This window comes from Nicotiana tabacum, chromosome 24 (genome assembly GCF_000715075.1).
Source record: "Nicotiana tabacum cultivar K326 chromosome 24, ASM71507v2, whole genome shotgun sequence".
NCBI lineage: Eukaryota > Viridiplantae > Streptophyta > Magnoliopsida > Solanales > Solanaceae > Nicotiana > Nicotiana tabacum.
In genome coordinates, this window is record NC_134103.1 from 100,029,216 (window position 1) to 100,050,284 (window position 21,069).

At 39.0% G+C, this 21,069-nt stretch overlaps 1 protein-coding gene across 1 annotated transcript; it reads right to left on the minus strand.

Moving 5' to 3' along the window:
* Nucleotides 1-15,083: 15,083 nt before the first annotated feature.
* LOC107830536 (uncharacterized) lies at nucleotides 15,084-17,155 on the minus strand. Its single transcript, XM_016658132.2, has 3 exons — nucleotides 17,012-17,155; nucleotides 15,921-16,263; nucleotides 15,084-15,205 (listed from the first exon to the last, which is right to left on the minus strand). Exons 1-3 carry the CDS (start codon nucleotides 17,153-17,155, stop codon nucleotides 15,084-15,086), a joined length of 609 nt encoding a protein of 202 aa, XP_016513618.2.
* Nucleotides 17,156-21,069: the final 3,914 nt, after the last annotated feature.

The window sequence follows — 21,069 nt, forward strand, 5'->3', positions numbered from 1 at the left end:
TTTCTTGATCTAGCAAGACCACCCACATTAGTATCACCCCCTCTCCCATCATCCGGGACCTCGCCATCCTCATCTACATTGATAGGACAAGTTGTTAAGGCCGGAGTTGCAGCGGGTGGGGGAGATGGCTCTGATGCCTCACTACCTCCCTCTGAGCCATCAGACAACCCAGAAGAGGATGTAGCTTCATCGATTAGGCGAAAGGGTTGCGATTGGGCCTCATGTCGAGGTTGTGTAGATTCCCCCTCAGAAATCTCTTGGGAAGGGAGATATTCACTTGTGTCTAATGAATCGGCAGGAGGTCTAGTGAGGGTTTTCTTTTTGCTTATGATTCTTTGAGATGCTAAGGGCAAAGCCTGTTTTCCTTTTCCCCGGCCTCGGGAGGATTCTGCCCTCCCTTTTGATTTGTCTGCTCCTCCACGAGATCGCACCATTTTTTGCAACACACAATTAGTGAAAAATAATTAGAATTGGGGTTCAATCATGCCTTAAAGTAGTACAGATGAAATGAACAATAGAGCTTCTCAAAACAGGGAATCGCGGACTGCGAAAAAGTGGACGCGGCCGTGGAATGCCCATCGCGGACCGTTAAAAAGTGAACGCGGCCACGAAGAGGTCAGGTTCAGACTACTGACTCTCTGATCTTGGACACACGCGGACCGTAAAAAATTAAACACGGTTGCGAATGACCAATCGCGGACCGCGAAAAAATAAACGCGATCGCGAAAGCAATTAATATATTCTTTGAAGTTCACAAGCGCGGACCGCAAAAACTTGAACGCAGCCGCGAAGGACCAACCGCGGACCGCATAAAAGTGACCGCGACCGCGAACTCTTAGCAATCCCTCAGTAACTAAAAGCTGGGGTAGCGCGGACCGCGAAAAAATGAACGCGACCGCCTACCCTATCGCGGACCGCGTAAAATGGACTGCGACCGCGAAATTCCAATAATATCAGTACTAAGAACACTGATAACTAAGGTTTTCACTAAGTGTGCAAAAATTAGTTCAATTAACCATGCAAAGTTACTAACCCCAACCCCCATTAGGCATATAAACACTACCCACATGTATTTAAGTATCAATTAAGCATTAATTTGAGATCATGGCATGCATCTAACCCTAACTAACAAAGAAAAATTAAAACAAAGAGAAAAGAAAAGAAAAAAGATAAAATCACATCATGGAATTGAACATACCAGTTGTAAAATTGTAGTAGGAAATGAACTCTTAATGTGAATGAGATGAAAGTTGAGAGCAGGATGAGATGAAAAGTGCTTTTTTTGTGCGGTGAAACGTTAGGGTTCGAAAATTGTAAAATGCTTAAAGAACCCTTATTTATACTAATCAACTGTGGAACCCACCGCCTTACCTGAGAGCGACCGCAAAATTCTATCGCGGTCCGCACTATGTTACCTTATGTAGACCATCTTCAAGTACATAGGCTCGGTCCGCGGAATATTGGCGGCGACTGCGAAATTCAACGTGATCCGCGAAAATTGGAGAGCGACCGCGATCTTTGAAGGATTTTTGACAGTCCAACTTCAGAGAGTTGGAATTTTGCTCTTTCCAAGTACGCGTCCGCGGACAAAAAAAGTGCGGTCGCGAAATGCTCACGCGGACCGTAAAATTTTGGACGCGGTTCGCGAACATCCAACACTTAGTCAAATTTTTCCTTACAAAATCTTGCACTGCACAACCAGTTCCTACATACACTTCACAACCAGTTATCTAAAACAATGCCTAATCTAAGAAGAAAATCAAGAGAAAGAAAAACACATGGGTTGCCTCCCAAGAAGCGCCTGATTTAACGTCGCGGCACGACGCATGTTACCATCATCATATGAAATGGATCAAGGCCACTATGTGGCTATCATCAATCTTGCCAAGGTAGTGCTTCACTCGGTGCCCATTAACTCTAAAGATCTCACCATTTTTGTTTTTCAAATCTAGAGTACCAAACGGAGTTACATGCACCACTTCAAAAGGGCCACTCCACTTTGACTTGAGCTTTCCCGGAAACATCCGTAACCGAGAGTTGAATAGAAGAACCAAGTTAACCTCCTTGAATTCTTTGTTCCGGATATATTTGTCATGTAAGTACTTCATCTTATCCTTATACAAGGATGAGATGGAATAAACATGGAACCGGAACTCATCAAGTTCATTTAGTTGATCTACTCGGAGATTGGCAGCTAAATCCCATTCAAAGTTCAACTTCTTTAGCGCTCACATGGCATTGTGCTCTAATTCAACCGGAAGATGGAATACTTTTCCAAATACCAACCGATATGGAGACATACCAATTGGAGTCTTGTAAGTTGTACGATAGGCCCATAAAGCATCGTCAAGTTTCCTTGACCAATCAGTCTGGTTTGCATTGACAGTCTTGGATAATATGCTCTTGATCTCCCTGTTGGAGACCTCAACTTGTCCACTAGCCTGTGGGTGATAAGGGGTTGACACCTTATGATTGACACCATACTTAGAAAGTAAAGTGTCGAAGGCTTTGTTGCAAAAATGAGAACCACCATCACTAATGATAGCCATTGGGGTGTCGAACCGTGTGAAGTTATTTTCCTTTAAGAAAGCCACCACACTCTGTGCCTCATTGTTGGAAACATAATCAACAGCAACCAGAATATAAGTGTTCCCACATGAACTCACAAATGGCCCCATAAAGTCAATGCCCCACATATCAAAAATATCAATCTCAAGGATGGTGGTGAGAGGCATTTTATTCTTCTTGGAAATTCCACCGGCTTTTTGGCATTCATCACAATGCCTAACGAGCTCGCTAGCGTATTTGTACAAGGTAGGCCAATAGAATCCACAGCTTAGGACTTTTGTAGCAGTTCTCGCCCCACCATGGTGACCACCATAGGGCGAGGAATGGCAAGCTTCAAGAATACTCGATTGCTCTTCTTCCGGAACACATCTACGGATAACACCATCATTTCAAATTTTGAAAAGATATGGCTCGTCCCAATAATAATCCAAGCAGTCTCGTTTGAGATTTTTCCTTTGATTTGAAGAGAGCTCATTCGGGACAATGCCGGTCATAATAAAGTTAGCCACATCGGCGAACCAAGGTGTCCCAGTCACAGACACGGAGAGGAGTTGTTCATCCGGAAATGAATCATTAATCGCGAAGCCATCATGGGGCCTTCCCTCCTCTTCAAGCGGGACAAGTGGTCCGCCACTTGATTCTCACTCCCTTTTCGGCCTATGATTTCAAGGTCAAATTCTTGTAGAAGAAGAACCCATCTTATCAACCTAGCCTTAGAGTCCTTTTTACTCATCAAATAACGAAGTGCCTCGTGATCGGTGTGCACAATCACTTTGGCACCCATGAAGTACGGGCTGAATTTTTCCATGGCGAAAAAAATGGCTAATAACTCTTTCTCGGTCACCGTATAGTTGACTTGTGTGTCGTTCATTGTTTTGCTTGCATAATAAACCGGATGAAATATCTTATTGATCCTTTGCCCCAAAACCGCTCCTACCGCAACGTCGCTAGCATCGCACATGAGCTCAAATGGTAAGCTCCAATTGGGTGTGGTAATGATGGGAGTGGTAGTCAATCTATACTTGAGAAGCTCAAAAGCTTTCATGCAATCATCATTGAACACAAACTTTGCATCTTTTTCCAACAACTTGCACAAGGGGTTCACCACTTTTGAGAAATCCTTTATGAACCTTCGGTAAAACCCCGCGTGACCAAGAAAGCTCCTCACCCCCTTGACGGAAATAGGAGGCGGGAGTTTTGAAATCACTTCAATTTTTTCTTTGTCCACTTCAATACCATTCTTTGAGATCTTATGGCCGACGACAATGCCCTCCTCGACCATAAAATGGCACTTTTCCTAATTAAGCACTAAGTTAGTCTCTTCACATCGGGCCAACCCTTTGTCAAGATTATCCAAGCATTCTTAAAATGAATCCCCCACAACACTGAAATCATCCATGAATACTTCGAGGAAGTCCTCCACCATATCCATAAATATTGCCATCATAGACTACTGAAAGGTAGCTGGTGCATTACACAAACCAAACGGCATCCGCGAGAATGCAAATATGCCATACGGACAGGTGAAAGTGGTTTTCTCTTGTTCTTCAGGTGCAATGAGAATCTGGTTGTACCCGAAGTAACCATCCAAAAAGCAATAATAAGTACGCCCGACAAGTCTATCCAACATGTATAAGAAATGACAATGGAAAATGGTCTTTGCGGGTCACTTTGTTCAGCTTTTTATAATCCATGCATACCATCAAACCGGTGAAAGTTCTTGTGGGAATCAATTCATTTCTATCATTTGTGATCACAATCATACCCCCCTTTTTGGGAACACATTGTACCGGCGAAGTCCATAAACTATCAGAAATGGGGTACACAACCCTTGTATCTAGCCACTTGAAGATTTCTTTTTTGACTACCTCTTGCATGGCCTCGTTCAACCTCCTTTGATCTTCCACGGAGGGTTTGGAATCTTCCTCCAATATGATTTTGTACATGCAAAAGGCCGGGCATATACCCCGAATATCCGTCAATGTCCAACATATTGACTTCTTCCTTCTTTGAAGTACCGCAAGGGTGGAATCTACCTGCACGTTAGTTAAGCACGAAGAAAGAATAACAGGTAATGTGGAACAAGGGCCTAAGAACTCATACCTGAGATGTGAGGGCAAGGGCTTCAACTCCAATGTTGGTGGCTCCTCGATTGAGGGCTTTGTTGGCGGAGTCTTCCGGTTCTCAAGGTCCAAGGAAAGTTTACGGGGTCCATATGTGTAGGATCCCATTCCTTGCAAAGCATTTGCACATTCTATCAAGCCTTCCTTCTCATCATCCTCCTGATTCAACAACACAGCTTCCAGAGGGTCTTCCACATTGATCATAGCACTCGTGTCATCAATAATCACCTCCATCACTAGATCCACAAAAGAGCATACTTCGTTGTTATTTGGCTGCCTTATTGACTTGCACACGTGGAACACAATTGTTTCATCGCCCACCCGGAAGGTGAGCTCCCCAGCTTCCACATCAACCAATTCCTTCCCTTTTGCTAGGAAAGGTCTACCCAATATGATTGGCACCTCATAGTCAACCTCACAGTCAAGTATCATAAAATCTGCGAGAAGTATGAACTTGTCGACCCGAACTAGCACATCATCAATTATCCCTAATGGCCTCTTCATTGTTCGGTCCACCATTTGCAACCTCATGTAAGTAGGTCTTGGTTGCCCAATCCCCAATGTCTTGAACACAGAATATGGCATCAAATTAATGCTTGCTCCCAAATCGCACAAGGCTTTAGCGAAATTGGCACTACCGATAGTGCATGGAATTGTAAAGGCACCGGGATCTTCTAGCTTTGGATCCATGGAATTCACAATGGCACTCACTTGATGTGTCATTTTGATTGTCTCATAATTCATTGACCTCTTCTTTGTTACCAAGTCCTTCATGAACTTGGCATATCCCGTCATTTGTTCTAGAGCTTCAACCAAAGGCACATTGATGGACAAACTCTTCATCATATCAATGAATTTCTTGAATTAGTTTTCATTATTTTGATTTGCAAGCCTTTGAGGATATGGTGGAGGAGGCCTTGGCAAAGGAGCCTTGGCTTTGGGCACTACCGTTTCCGGTATGTATATCACGTGTTCCCTAGACGGGTTCACATCATTTTGTGTCTCCTCCACGTTGTCATCAATGTCTATCCTCACTTCATCATTCACATTCTCATCATTGGCTTGGATCTCATTATCTTCTTGCATAACCAAATCATCATTCACAATCTTTCTTGGATTAGAGGTACTTGCATCTCCACCTCTACCGCTTCTTTTGGTCACCGCCATAGCATGGCATGTATTGTGCCCACCCTTCGGGTTTACTACTGTATCACTTGGTAGTGCCCCCTTAGGGAGAGTATTCAACGCTTGAGAAATTTGACCTATTTGTACTTCCAAGTTGCGGATAGAAGTATTGTGGGAGGCTATTTAGGCATCAGAGTCGGCGTTTCTTTCCATCATTTGTTTGAACATACTTTATATCCGTCCCATCTCATTGTTGGAAGAACTTTGCCCTTGTGACGGATATGGAGGCGAGTTGTTGGGTTGTTAATACATCGGGGGCCTTTGAGGGCCCGACCCCCGGTTCCCTTGATTATTGTTGTTCCAACCCCCTTGGTTTACATTGCCTCCCCAATTGTTATTATTGTTTCCACTCCAATTGCTATTATTGTTTCCTCCCCAATTGCCTTGTTGATTACCCCAATTTTGGTTGTTGTTCCCCCAATTGTTCGGATTGTTGTTGTTTCCACTATTCCAATTGCCTTGGCCTTGGTTGCCCCAATTTTGATTGTTTCCTTGTGATCTCCATTGTTGATTTGGAGCATTACTCCGTTGACCTTGGTAATTATTCACATATTGAACCTCTTCACTTTGCGCCAAAAATTGATCATCATAAGAGTCATCTTGGTTGTACCCACTACCACTTTGCTCAAATTGATCCTGATTGTGTTGAACTTGTTGACCTCTTTGTCTCCTCTTGTTAACCATTACATTCACTCCTTCCATGGCATTTACTTGCTTTGGCCCCTGAACCTGCTGAAGGTGTGCCTTGACTAACTGATTCATGGTAGTTGTCAATTCTACTATGGCTTGTCCGTGATCATGGAGTTCCTTGTGAAGGTGGATAACATTAGGGTCACCCTGAGAAATGTTGGCCCGACTTTGCCAAGCTGAAGAGGTGTCTGCCATCTCATCTAATATTTCACATACTTCTGAATATGGCGTGTTCATGAAGTTACCCCCTGCGAGCTGATTCACCATACATTGGTTAGTTGTGTTGATACCCCTATAAAATGTTTGCTGGATCATTGCTTCAGTTATATCATTGTTGGGGTATTCTTTTACCATTGTCCGGTACCGCTCCCAGATTTCATGTAAGGGTTCATTTGAATCTTGTTTAAAGGCTAAGATCTCATCCCTCAATTTTTCCATATGACCCGGAGAGAAAAACTTTGCTATGAACTTCTCAGCCAACTCATCCCACATGGTGATGGAATGGTTGGGAAGCCTCTCAAGCCAATCCAAAGCCTTCCCTTTAAGTGAGAAAGGGAAAAGCCTCAATATTAAAGCGTCTTCAGATACATTCGTTTGCTTGCTCCCCCAACATGTGTCTATAAAACCTTTGAGATACGTATATGCGTTCTGATGTGGAGCTCCGGTGAAGAAACCCCTTTGTTCCAATAGAGTAAGCATGACATTGGTTGTTTGAAAATTGCCCGCCCGAATCTGGGGCGGGACAATTGCACTTGCGTAGCCTTCATTGGGCAACACCCGGTGTGCTGCCCTTGGAGGAGGTGGGGGAGGGTTTGGAACGTTGTCATAAGGCGGGCGGCCTCTTCTTTGTACTTGAGGTTCAAGATGAACCTCATCCATTTCATTTTCATCTACCTCCCCCCTGACAAATATGTCCGAGGACCTCGTTAAGAGCCACTTGGTACCTAAAAGAAATTGACACACAAAAATTAGAAAAACGGAAGGGAAAAAAACACAAATAGTTAGATATATAGCTAAGACCGTCTAACTCCCCAGCAACGGCGCCAAAAATTGATCGGGTCCAAACCTACACCACTATTGAATAGCGAGGATGGTCGATGCAATTTTACCCAACAAGGTCGGGATCGATTTCCACAGGGAGTTAATTGATTTGGAATTAGTTTTATATCTAAGTCTAGATGCGTGTGTTATTCCTAATTGCACTTCCAAACATGATGGTGTTGATTTTATTTCTATTTCTATTTCTATTGTATGCCAAGATTAAAGCTAAGTACAATATTTTTTTATGTTGGTTTTCAAGTGTTTAAACGGACTAGGGTAGTGACTTTCGCCTAGGTGGACTTCTAACGAGTAGTAAGAATCTAGTGCAAGCTTGATTAATTTGGGATCGTAATATAGCCATCACACCCAAGTACTCACTCTATATCTCTCGATAGTTTGAGTGATTTTGCCCAATTTGGCTTTCTCAAGTCCAACTGGGTATTCATGCAAGTCATGTGATATTAGCTCAAGTCGGGTATTACTATCTCTAGGTTTAACCCCTTAATTGGGGCTATCAATTTCTTGAGTTCACCTCAATTCCTTGTTAGCCTAGTTTTCCCAGACTTAATCCCTCTTTCTCAAGAAGAGACCAAATCACAAAGTCATGAATCAGTGTTTGCAATCACTAATTCTATAATTCTAGCAAGGACTAGGCTAAATATCACTAACCCATAAACATTCAAGCCCTAAAATTCAAGACCCATTAAATACCCACACTAGGGTTGAGTCACAACCCTAGCTATGAGTCTAGCTACTCATAATAATACCAAAAATCAAAGATAAGAAGAAGATATAATCCATAATTGCCCAAAAAGGAATATCTAGTCGTCTCACGTATTGAGCAAAAACATCACATAACATAGAATTGACAAAAAGATCTATTTATACTAAGCTAAAATTTTCGGACAAAAATACCCCTGCAGAAGTTTCGCAGCCGTGTAATTCTGACCGCGACCGCACACTTGCTTTCGCGACCTTGTAATTCTGAATGCGGTCCGCGTTTCTTCACATCTTGACCTGGGTTGAACCTTATTTCACGGACCGCAAAATTTCTACCGCCTCCGCGTGAGAGACTTCCGCAGCCGCGTAACTTTAACGTGGACTGCCCTTCTCATTTTTGCTTGAATTATGCACTCTCTAAACCTTAGCAACCGCGGTCCGCAAAATTCTCATCGTGGTCGCGTTGGTACTTTCGCGGCCGCATCTTCTTGTCGTGGTCCGCGTTCATGTTTGTGCCTAAAAAACCATCTCTCTGATTTTTCATATCACGGACCGCGTAATAATGGTTGCGTCCGCATTGATACTTTCGCGGCCGCACTCTTTTGTCGCGGTCCGCATTCCACACCTTTTGGCCCAGTTTTGGTTTTTGTTCAAGTTTTGACTCCTTTATGAGTTGATTATGGCTCCTTTGGTTCATTTTGAACAATCCCTGCAAGCAAGCATACTAAGTTAGTTTCCGGGAATACCTTCACGCATTTTAGGCCCAAAACACAAGTAAAAGAGAGCAATTAATAGGCTAAAATCCCTACTTATCAGCTTATACCCCGAATATCCGCCAATGTCCAACCTATACCTATTTTGGAGCACCGCCAAAGTAGAATCTACCTGCATGTTAGTCAAGCAAGAGGAAAGAATAACAGGTAAAGTGGAACAAGGGCCAAGAAACTCATACATGAGATGTGAAGGCAAAGGCTTTAACTCCAAAGTGGGAGGCTCCTCGATTGAGGGCTTTGTTGGAGGAGTCTTCCGGTTCTCAACATCTAAGGACAATTTTCGGGGTTCATAAGTATATGACCCCATTCCTTACAAAGCATTGACACATTCCACAATGCCTTCCTTCTCATTATCATCATGATTAAGTAACATAGCTTCCAAGGTATCCTCAACATTCATCACAGCACTAGCATTATCAACAATTACATAGGTCACTAAATCCACGAGTGAACAAACTTCGTTTCTATTTGGTTGCCTCATCGATTTGCATACATGGAAAACCACCTTTTCGTCACCCACCCAGAAAGTGAGCTCATCGGCTTCCACATCAACAAGAGCCATCCCCGTAGCAAGGAAAGGTGTACCCAAGATAATAGGCACCTCGTAGTCAACCTCACAATCAAGGATCACAAAGTCTGCTGGAAGAATGAACTTATTAAAACGGACTAACACATCATCAATAATTCCCAATAGCCTCTTCATAGTCCGATCCGCCATTTGCAACCTCATAGATGTGGGTCTTGGTTGCCCAATTCCCAAAGTTCTGAACACAGAGTAGGGCATCAAGTTGATACTTGCCCCCAAATCACATAAAGCTTTGGCAAAGTCGGTGCTTCCAATAGTGCAAGGGATTGTAAAAGCACCCCGGATCTTCCAATTTCGGAGCCATTGAGTGCACAATAACACTTACTTAATGTGTCATCTTGATAGTTTCACAATTCATAGACCTCTTCTTGGTGACCAAGTCCTTCATAAACTTTGCATAACCTGGCATTTGTTCCAACGCCTCAACCAATGGTACATTGATAGACAAACTCTTCATCATGTCAATAAACTTTTTGAATTGGTTCTCACTATTTTTCTTTGCAAGACTTTGAGGGTATGGAGGAGGAGGCTTTGGCATTGATGCCTTAGACTTTGGCACTACCTTTCCGGTATGTCAATCATGTGCTCCCTAGACCGGTTCACCTCTTCTTGCGTCTCCTCCACATTTTCATCAATATCAATTCTCACTTCGTCATTAGCTTGAACCACATTGCTTGAAATTTCATCTTCATGAACTACAACATCATCATCCACAATTCTTCTTTGATTTGAGGTGGTTGCATCTCTACCTTTTCCACTTCTCGTAGTCACGGCCATAGCATGTCCCGTATTATCCTCCCCCCCCCCCCCGGGTTCACCACCGTATCACTTGGTAGTTCCCCCTAGGATGAGTGTTCAATGCTTGTGAGATTTGGCCAAGTTGAACCTCTAAATTTCGGATTGAAGTGTTGTGGGAGGCTAATTGAGCATCGGAGTCGGCATTTTTCTCCATCATTTGTTTGAACATACTTTCATTCCGTCCCATCTCATTGTTAGAAGAGCCCGGGCTCGGGTCTTGAGAAGGATAGGGGTGGATTGCTCGGTTGTTGGAATATCAGAGGCCTTTGAAAATCCGATCCCCGGTTGTTGTTATTCCACCCTCCTTGATTACCTCCCCAATTACTTTGATTGTTGCCACCCCAATTGCCTTGGTTTCCTTGATTATTCCAATTGCTTTGATTGTTCTTGCCACCACTCCAATTGCCTTGGTGGCCTTGGTTGTTCCAATTTCCTTGATTTCCTTGTGATCTCCATTGTTGTTGATTTTGAGCATTGTTTCTTTGACCTTGATAATTGTTGACGTATTGCACTTATTTTTCTAGCTCATTATACGAATCACCTTGGTCATACCCACTATCATCTTGCATGAATTGTTCCGGATGGCTTTGCCCTTGTTGACCTTTTTGCCTTCTCTTGTTCATCATCATATTTACATCTTCCATCGCATTCACTTGTTTTAGCCCTTGAATTTGTTGCAGCTGAGCTTTGGCCAATTAGTTCATTGTGGTTGTTAACTCTGCGATAGCTTGCCCATGATCATATAGTTCCTTGTATAGGTGAATGACATCGGGGTCACCTTGCAGAACATTGGCCCTACTTTGCCATGCCGATGAGGTATCCGCCATCTCATCCAAAATTTCACAAGCTTCGGCATAAGGTGTGTTCATGAAGTTCCCGCCGGCGAGTTGATTTACCACACATTGATTTGTTGTGTTGATCCTCTTGTAGAGGGTTTGTTTGATCATGGCCTTGGTCATATCAGTATTTGGGCACTTCTTAACCATGGTACGATATCTTTCCCAAATCTCATGCAATGACTCAATGGGCTCTTGCTTGAACGCTAGAATTTCATCCCGCAGTGTAGCCATGTGCCCCGGAGAGAAGAATTTGGCAATGAAATTTTTGGCCAACTCATCCCATGTATGGATGGAATGATTGGGCAATCTCTCTAGCCAGTCCAATGCTTTTCCCCGTAAAGAAAAGGGAAACCTCAACCTCAGTGCGTCCTCAGAAACATTGGTTTTCTTGCTCCCCCAACAAGTATCGACGAACCCCTTGAGATGCTTGTAAGCATTTTGATTTGGAGCCCCGGTGAAGAATCCCCGTTGCTCAAGTAGTGTAAGCATCACGTTGGTGATTTGTAAGTTGCCCGCCCTAATGCGGGGCGGGACTATAGCACTTGCATAACCCTCGTTCGGCAACATCCGGGGCGCTGCCACTCTTGGTGGAGGTGGGGGAGGGACGGGAACATTATCAAGCAAATAGGCGATCGCTCTCTCCTATTTGCTTGAGGTTCGGGAAGAACCTCATCTCCTTGATCATCGTCTACTTCCTCCCCCAATGGCAAATTACCAATGGGCTTGTTGTTGAGACCCATTATCGTACCTATAAGCAATTTAAAAACAAAATTAGTGACTCGGAAAGAAAAGAAGACAAATCACACAAAAATTTAGATATATAGCTAAATCCGTTTAACTCCCCGGTAACAGTGCCAAAACAATGATGTCGCCCAAACTCACACCACAAATATAGGCAGTGAGGCGGTCGAAGCAATAATAAAACCCAACGCAAGTCGGGGTCGAATCTTCAAGGAGTTAGAATTGGGATTAGGTATATATTTAGTGTAATTGTACAATATGCCTTAGATTACACTTCCACATTCTTGTTTGTTGTTTCTACTTCTACTTTAAACTATTGATTGCAATTATAAATCTAGAAGACAATATTTTTGGTTTTGGTTGTTTTCCAAATGATAAAAGACCTAGGGTCGTGACTTCCACCTAGGTGGTTACCTAATGGGTTGAAAATTCTAGGACAAGCCTGATTGGTCGGGGTTGTAATATAGCAATCACACGCAATTACCCAATCTATACCTCTCGGTAGTTTTAGTGGTTTTGCCCAATTTGACTTTCTCAAGTCCAAATGGGTATTGCACAAAATAAGTGATAACTGCTCAAGTGGGGTCTTACTATCTCTAGATTCAACCCTTTAATTTGGGATATCAATTTCTTGAGTTCACTCCAATTTCTTGTTAGCCAAGTTTTTCTAGACTCAGTCTCTCTTTCTCAAGTAGAGACTAAGTCAATTAGGCATGAATCAGTATTTGCAACTATTAATTCTTGAATTCAAGCAAGAACTAGGCTAAATATCACTAACCCAATCACAAACAAGTCCTAAATCAAACACCTATTAATTACCCACACTAGGGTTGGGCCACAACCCTAGCTAGAAATTTAGCTTCTCATGAAAAATGAAAAAATACAAGAAGAAATTAAGATAGAATGCATAATAATTGATTAGGGAAAGAAAATCTAATATTTAGAAGCTAATCTAGTACAATATTACTCAAAACAGTAATGGAAAACGGCTCAGGTGCTCTCCCAAAACAAAACTTACCCTAAAAATGACAAAAAGTTCTATTTATACTAAGCTGAAAATATCTGATAAAACTGCCCCTGCGGAGGTTGTGCGGCCGCATAATTATGTGTGTGGTCCACACAACGAGACTTGGCTTGACAAGTTCCAGTTCTGCGGCCGCACAATTCTGGATTGCGGTCGCACTCCTTCAACTACTGCAGACCGCATATTTGTGAGTGCGGTCGCACTCTTGCTTGGCTCTGACTGTGTGAGTCTTCTGCGGACCGCATAAAAATGAGTACGGTCGCGCTCTTGATTATGCGGCCGCACAAAAATGGTGCGGTCCACATTTCTTCTTGAACTTGAAATCCCATCTCTCTGATCTTTGTCTTCTGCGGACCGCATAATATTGAGTGCGGACGCACTTAACATTCTGTGGTCGTACAATTATGGTGCGGTCCCAATACTTTAGCTTGCCAAAAACTAGCTCTCTGAATCTCCTTTTCTGCGGCCGCACAATATTTGTGCGGTCCGCATACTCTGAAAAATAACTGACATGGCTCTTCCTTTGTTTTGTGGCCGCACACAGTATTGTGCGGTCCGCACTATGGGCCTTTTGCCTTGTTTTGGTCCTTGTCCACTTTTGACTCCTTTATGAGTTGATTTTGATTCCTTTGGTTCATTTTCCAATGTTCCTGTACAAAAGCACATTTCATTAGTTTTCGAGAATACCTTTAAGCATTTTAAGCTAAAACGCAAGTAAAAGAGAGCAAATAAGCGGTCAAAATCCCTACTTATCATATGTGAATACATAAGGGGCTATAGATTGCTAGCTAATGTACCATGACATATGGTTGATAATGTCTTGATACCAGTCAACTTGAAGGACAAACTTCATTGGCTATTGGCAGTTGTCTCATTTGAGGAAAGATGTATCAATGTATATGACTCCTACCGATCAGCAGGCCATGATGCTTATGTGTGTACTGAGATAGATAAGCTTGCTAAGCTTGTACCTCTATACCTATCGATCAGTGGTTTCTACAGAGATAAGCAAGGAATAGATTGGTCTTGTGAACCAGCATACAATGACAAAGCACAAACTGATCCCTTTGCTATTGTTTTTATTTCGAATGTGCCTCAACAAACGGCTGGGAGCATGTATGAATTCATTCCTTTTTGTATTCTAGTATCATTTATAATACTAATTATATGAGTTTTATTTAATTGTGTCAATCTACATTTTTAGGGATTGTGGGTTGCATGTCGTGACATACACAGAGTATTTGAGCACTTATGGATTGGTTCCACAAACAATATTTGACGCCAATTTACTCCTTCAAAGATATGGTGCCCTTCTTTGAGACTATGCTATGCGAAAGATAGACGCCGATGCCATAAGCGACAATGAAGCACCCACAAAGATTGTTAGACGAATGACAGATTCGGATACTTCTGTGAAGATAGTTTTAGAATAGTTTTCGGTGAATATAGTTTTTGAAGATAGTTTTCTGTGTGAAGATAGTTTTTTGAATATTGTTTTGGTAAAAATGGTCTTCTGTTAAGAACAACTCATGTATTCACTTTATGCATTGTATTCAAAGTGTTAATTCAGCATCTTATAATTTCAAAGCTTCACTTTGTTTCACTGTTTTGTGCAGCAGTATATATTTAATAGTTTGTATTCATATGTATTCAGCAGATGTATATATGTATTCAACATGATATATGCAGTATGTATTCATATGTATTCAAAGTATATAAGCAATATGTATTCAGCAGTTTACTAAAAATAATCCTTTAGTAAACTATGGAATATAGTCATCAGATGTATATAGTATTCAAAGTAGTTGTTCATGCAATGGAAGTCACATTGATCTTCGACTGATTTTCAAACAAATACCTTCTTTCTTTTTTCTTTCACCAGATTAGAATATGTACACAATAATTTTTTACTATTAAAAGAATATGAAGAAATGAACTGACAAATTTTTAGTGTTACAAAGAAGCAAAAATCAGAACTAGGAAAGATTGATGCCACTATTGATAGATGAACAAATTCATACCATAGATGATATAAGAGAGTTTCCTTGCATCAACAAGAGTCACTGATAGTTCTCCAGCAAAGTCCCTATTTCCTTCTTGCATTTCTCCAGCCTTCACTTCATTTTGACCAGACTTAAAAAATATGAAATATATTCTACAGTATGTATTCATATGTATTACATTATATATTAAGCATTATGTTTTCATATGTATTCAGCAGATTGTAGTGTATATATAACTGCAGTTTGTATTCATATGTATTCAGCATATTGTATATATATATTCAGATATATCTGCAGTATGTATTCATATATATTCCATTGTATATTAAGCATTATGTATTCAGCAGATTGTACTGTATATGTACTGCAGTTTGTATTCATATGTATTAAAATTTATCTACATAATGTATTCATATATATTCCACTATAAATTAAGCATTATGTATGTATTTAGCAGATTGTAGTGTACATATAATGCAGTTTGTATTCATATGTATTCAGCAGATTGTATATATGTATTCAGATATAATTGCACATGTATGTAATCATATTTATTTAAAATATAAATGCAGTATGTATTCAGCAGTTTACTAAATAATATTTTTACTAACTGTACTAAAAACATTCATCACGCAATAATCCAATACACCAATAAATTAATATGTATTATTTAAATTGTCACAGGAATCTATGACACATCGTTATTGCAGTAATACAAATCAGAACATGAACTAATTCCTACGTGGAGCATTTCTACAAGTACGCTTATTATGTTCTCCCTACCCGCATATGCTACACGAATGTTGATTTTTCTTCTGCAAAAATTTACTGAACGGCTTATCGCGCTTCTTCTTTGGCCTTCCAGGAGGTCTTTTCCATTTGGGTAGTAAGACAACTTTCTCTGATATATGTGCCGGTATATTCCATTCATTTCGGTCAGGCAGCGGATACACAGGCACCTCGTATGTCATTACAACAGACTTTGGTTTGTAATAGTCCAAGCAATAATCTTCTGACATTAGAAACTTGCTCTTCAAGACAGCCCAAGCGTGTGGGCATGGTAATTCGCCAACTTGAAACCGCCTACAACTGCACTTTTTCTCTAGGAGGCAAACGGTGTAATGTCTTCCTTCATCGTTCACCATATGCAAATATTCAGTTGATGGTACAACCTACATTTAAATATAGAACTATAAGTTTTGAACATTTTTAAAAAGTCATATATATCTCAAAGAATAGACGTATTAAATACAATATAGATGTATACAATTAAAAATAAATATCCAACAGTAAACTTTTATTTAACTTTCAGAAATCTAAATATAATATATATTTGTATGAAATACAAACATATATGTATGTATAAAATACAATGACATACAGTGATATACAATAACATTTATTGAATACAGTGGAATACAGTCTATATTTAGGTTGGTAGACTATTAAAGATGATCACATCTAACTGATGAATACAGTGATATACATTAACATATAGTCTATATGCTTAGGAAATGCATCTGATTAGAAACAAAACCACTGAATTCAACCAATGAAATGCAAATATATAAACATGTAATGTATACATATAATGATCAATTTTTAAAACATTTCATAAAACAGAAAACATGCACAACTACTATAATATAATGAGCATGTTGTATGTGAATAGTAAAAATTGTATCAGAAATAAATACATGTTATACCAGAGCTAAATACATGATACAAGGACTTAAAGCAAAAAAAAACTTACAGTCATACGTGTAGACATTGCCTCATTTAGAGTAAGCATCTCCTGGTATTTTGTCCAAGCGGTGTGTACGTGTGTGAAGCTTATTTCCGATTGCTGCAATTCCAACGTCCAAACATCTTCCTAACTTCTTCGAGGAAGTCTTATATTGGCAATTCTCTTGCTGATACAAGTGCGGCATTGATTGATTCAGCAATATTTGACGTCATGGTCCATCCCCGGTTAACAGGTACATACAACCTAGCCCACTTTTCGTATCCAGCTAATTCCAAGTATTCTTTCACCCGAATATCTATCTTCTCCACCTTCTCCATTAGACTATCAAATTCATCATGAGTATTTGTCTTTTTCATCGAGAAGTATATCTCGCTCAACTTTAAATGACTCTTTTTGAATTTCTTATATACGTTGTTCCATAGATGTTATATACCAGCAAAATGTGGTACTGTTGGATACACTCTCGATACAGATTTGATGATGCTCTCATTCCTATCTGAAATGATGCACATGTTTTTCCTCTCACCATATGCTTCCTTGAATTGCTCAAAGAACCACGACCAAGCAGCATCGTTCTCTGAATCAACAACACCATGTGCTAGTGGCATTATATGACCTGTAAATATAATTGCATACATATTAACAAAATTTCATTCAATCTTTATTAGGCAGTAAACTTATCAAATTTTATTATAATCCATATATATATATTGTTTTTAACATACTCACCTGCAACATCCAACGTGTTGGCCGAGACGAATGTCCCTGTGTATACCGAGTTTAGGTGGCTGCCATTCACAACCACAATGGGTATACAATGATTGAACCCCTTTATAAAAGCATACAAAGATATATACACATACATTGATGATTTTAGCATTCTAATATGCGAACCAGGATATGTCATATCCATTATATATAAGTACCCTGGTAATTTATTGTATGAATCAGCCGGTTCACCTCTCAAAAACTTCATTGCCTTTTCTTTAGCCCGCCACGCCAACATGTAACTAACATCTACACCAAAATCTGATTTCACATCATCAATTATATCCTTTGGGTGTATTTTCTCTTATGATTAGGAAGCTTGGACCTAATCATACCACTGATAAGGCTACTACTTGCTTGACGTTGCTCATACACATTATCCTTCAATGGACATGTATGCTTATCATTGAACTCTCTCACTTTGAACTTTTGTGATTTGTTAATGCTAGAAGCCTTAAATCTTCATTCACAATCCTCTGACATACATAATAATGTATAGCTGCAAATATATTTATGTAATACATACGATCAGTATACATGATTACAGAATACATTCATATACATGTGAATACAATGTTACATATACACATATTATTATAAAATACACATATATACATGTGAATACAATGTTAAATATGTATATATCCTATAATTGTTTCAGAAAACTCAATTACATAAACACTAATAAAAGAGATATAGAACGAAGGAAATAATATATTATGAAATACATGTATTATACATGATGTATTTTGAAAAATTCTTCCATGAATACATTATACAAAAAATTCAGAATACATAACCATACAATTCAATATAACATGTTGTTCAACAAGTTGTAATTAAGAACACTCAAACCTTATAGCATTAGACCTATCAACCCGGAATTGAAACCTTCCAGCTATTGCATAATGCTCCATCACCTCTTTTATGGTAGCCTTATCCTTATATACTTGTCCAGCCATAACCTCTTTTTGATTAGTTTTTGAAATAATCAAATCGCTTTCCAGTTTGAACACCTCAATTGGTTCGCCTGAATTGATAGACTCAAGAGCAAGTGTATCATTTGTATCAAATTTACACCTTTGATTTGCTTCGTCTATTTGCACTTGGTCGCCTTGAATTAAACTACCTCTAGCTACAACTTCTTTGTCTATTGTTGTAATACACAAAGGATACATCCCGAATTCTCTGTTCTCTTTTTTCAACTCTACATACACCTTGTAACCCATGTCGTTGTGTATTTTCATTGGCGTGCAATTTCCTTCCATTTTATATTCAATTTTAATTGACTTTGAGCTCAAATCTATGGCGAGTTGCTTCGAAATTGAAGCAACCAAATCATTGTACGACGCATACTCCCTTATCAGTATCCCTTCAATCGAATAATCAACGTAGTTATTCTCACTGTTCCACTTGCCATAATGACGCAATAGCACGATTAAACTTGCCATATGTAAAATCGAATTATACCGATTTCTGTATATAATTATATAAATTTCGAATTTTAATGAACTCTTCTTCATGTATGATTCTATTCTATGTTAAAACATCTTTATGATATTCTGATTTAAGTGTCCTTGCTTTTTATCACGTGTTGAATTGTTCTTTTTCTCATTCCAAATGCAAGAAAAAGGCTAATGGGATTAATTGGTATGCCTCTTATTACTATACCTGTATATGCACCAACATATTAATTTACAAGTGATAATTACGGTTATATTATATGAACTCATACACTCATAATGCTTGGACCACATATCTAATAACTTAAAGGGAGAAATTCAAAAATATCCAGATTTACAAGTGATAATTAAAAAATAGTCACAGATTCAAAAGTAATCGAAATTTAGTCACTTTTCATGTAGAGATAAATCTGAACGAAAATACTGTTCAAAATGCGAAAAATATTCCAGCATAATATACTGGAGTTCCAGTATAATATACCGGTCCAGCATAATATGCTGGAAGTTTATACACAGGTGCTCCAATCTCCAGTATATTATGCTGGACCGGTTCGTGTTGCAGCAAAATAGTGACTATTTTTTAATGACTTTACAAACGCTGGCTATTTTTGAATTACCAGCCCGAAAACTGACTAGCCCGTGCTATTTTTATGCAATTTAATCATCAATTGCATCAACAAAGACCACAGAAAACTAAAATAATTTGTCAATGACTTTTGGAAGTTTGATTCCAGGACAAATGTTGATATAATTTTATTTTATTTTAACTTTTTAGTGGCAAAGGGAAAATAATAAATACTCCCTCCGTTTTAATTTACGTGACCCTATTTTCTTTTTAGTCTGTGCCAAAAAAGATTTATGCAATAATTTATAACCACACAAAATATTGTGCCAAAAAATAATTATGCAATGATTTATAACCACACAAAATATAGAAATTTTTACATTCCTATACACTATTTGAAACTTTATTACCCTCTCTACTCAAGTTTCAATTTAATTACATCCTATATAAAAATTTACCAATTATATACACTTTAGGAATTAAATGAGTATCCTTTTATATTAGGATTCAATTATTTTTCATCCTTATTCTCTCTCCCTCATGTGCTCTCTCTCTCTCTCTCTCTCTCTCTCTCTCTCTCTCTCTCTCTCTCTCTCAATCCCTAATTCCAATAATGTAGAGCAAAGGAAAGAGAGCAGCAATTCCACCATTGACAGTCATTAAAAAGCTTTGAAGCTATGAATTCGAATTTGGGTTTTTAAAAACCATTATTTGTTTGAATTGAGTATTGTTGCAAACAATTGGAAATTCTCTCTACGTCTCTCTCTATCTCTCAATCCCTAATTCCAATAATGTAGAGCAAAGGAAAAGAGAGCAACAATTCCACCATTGACAGTCATTAAAAAGTTTTGAAGCTTTGAATTCGAATTTGAATTTTCAAAAATCATTATTTGTTTGGATTGGGTGTTGTTGCAAACAATTAAAAATATTATTTGGAGTTTATATCTCAATTTTGAGAGTATTTTGGTGAAGATTAGACTTGATTTTGGCTAAATTTCAGATTGAAACTCGAAGAAGAAGACATGACATACATTATACTTACGAAATTGTAGTAAAGTTGTAGTAAAATTTTAGAAAAATTGTATTCTGTTGTTTATATTTTTTTTTTATTTAAATATTGTATGAAAGTTGAACAATATTGTATAAAAATTGTATTTAAGTTATTGGCATCCTAACGAAGAAAAATTGGCATCATATAACAACACATAACAGGAATTGACAATTTTTTAGCCTTATATTAGGTTTGGCAAAGATAGCCTCAAACAATTGGCATTATATAACCAAATCTTAAAAAAATTACTCTCTTTTATATTCACTCTCAAAAAAAACTACACGATTATTTTGGCTTTCCACCCCTTTTCTCTCCTTGTATTTCCTCTTCTATCTCTTCTCTTTTCTCTCACAGTTTAGCAAAAAATTCCAACAAATTATGCAA

Bases quoted from the DNA above. Each gene is read 5' to 3' on its own strand.
- LOC107830536 (XM_016658132.2), bottom strand. From the start codon at position 17,155: ATGGAGAAGGTGGAGAAGATAGATATTCGGGTGAAAGAATACTTGGAA. The intron at 16,264-17,011 runs GTATCAGCAAGA...ATTTAAATGTAG, and splicing joins AATCAATCAATGCCGCACTT to GTTGTACCATCAACTGAATA. The intron at 15,206-15,920 runs GTAAATTTTTGC...GTCAAAATGAAG, and splicing joins GAAGCGCGATAAGCCGTTCA to TGAAGGCTGGAGAAATGCAA.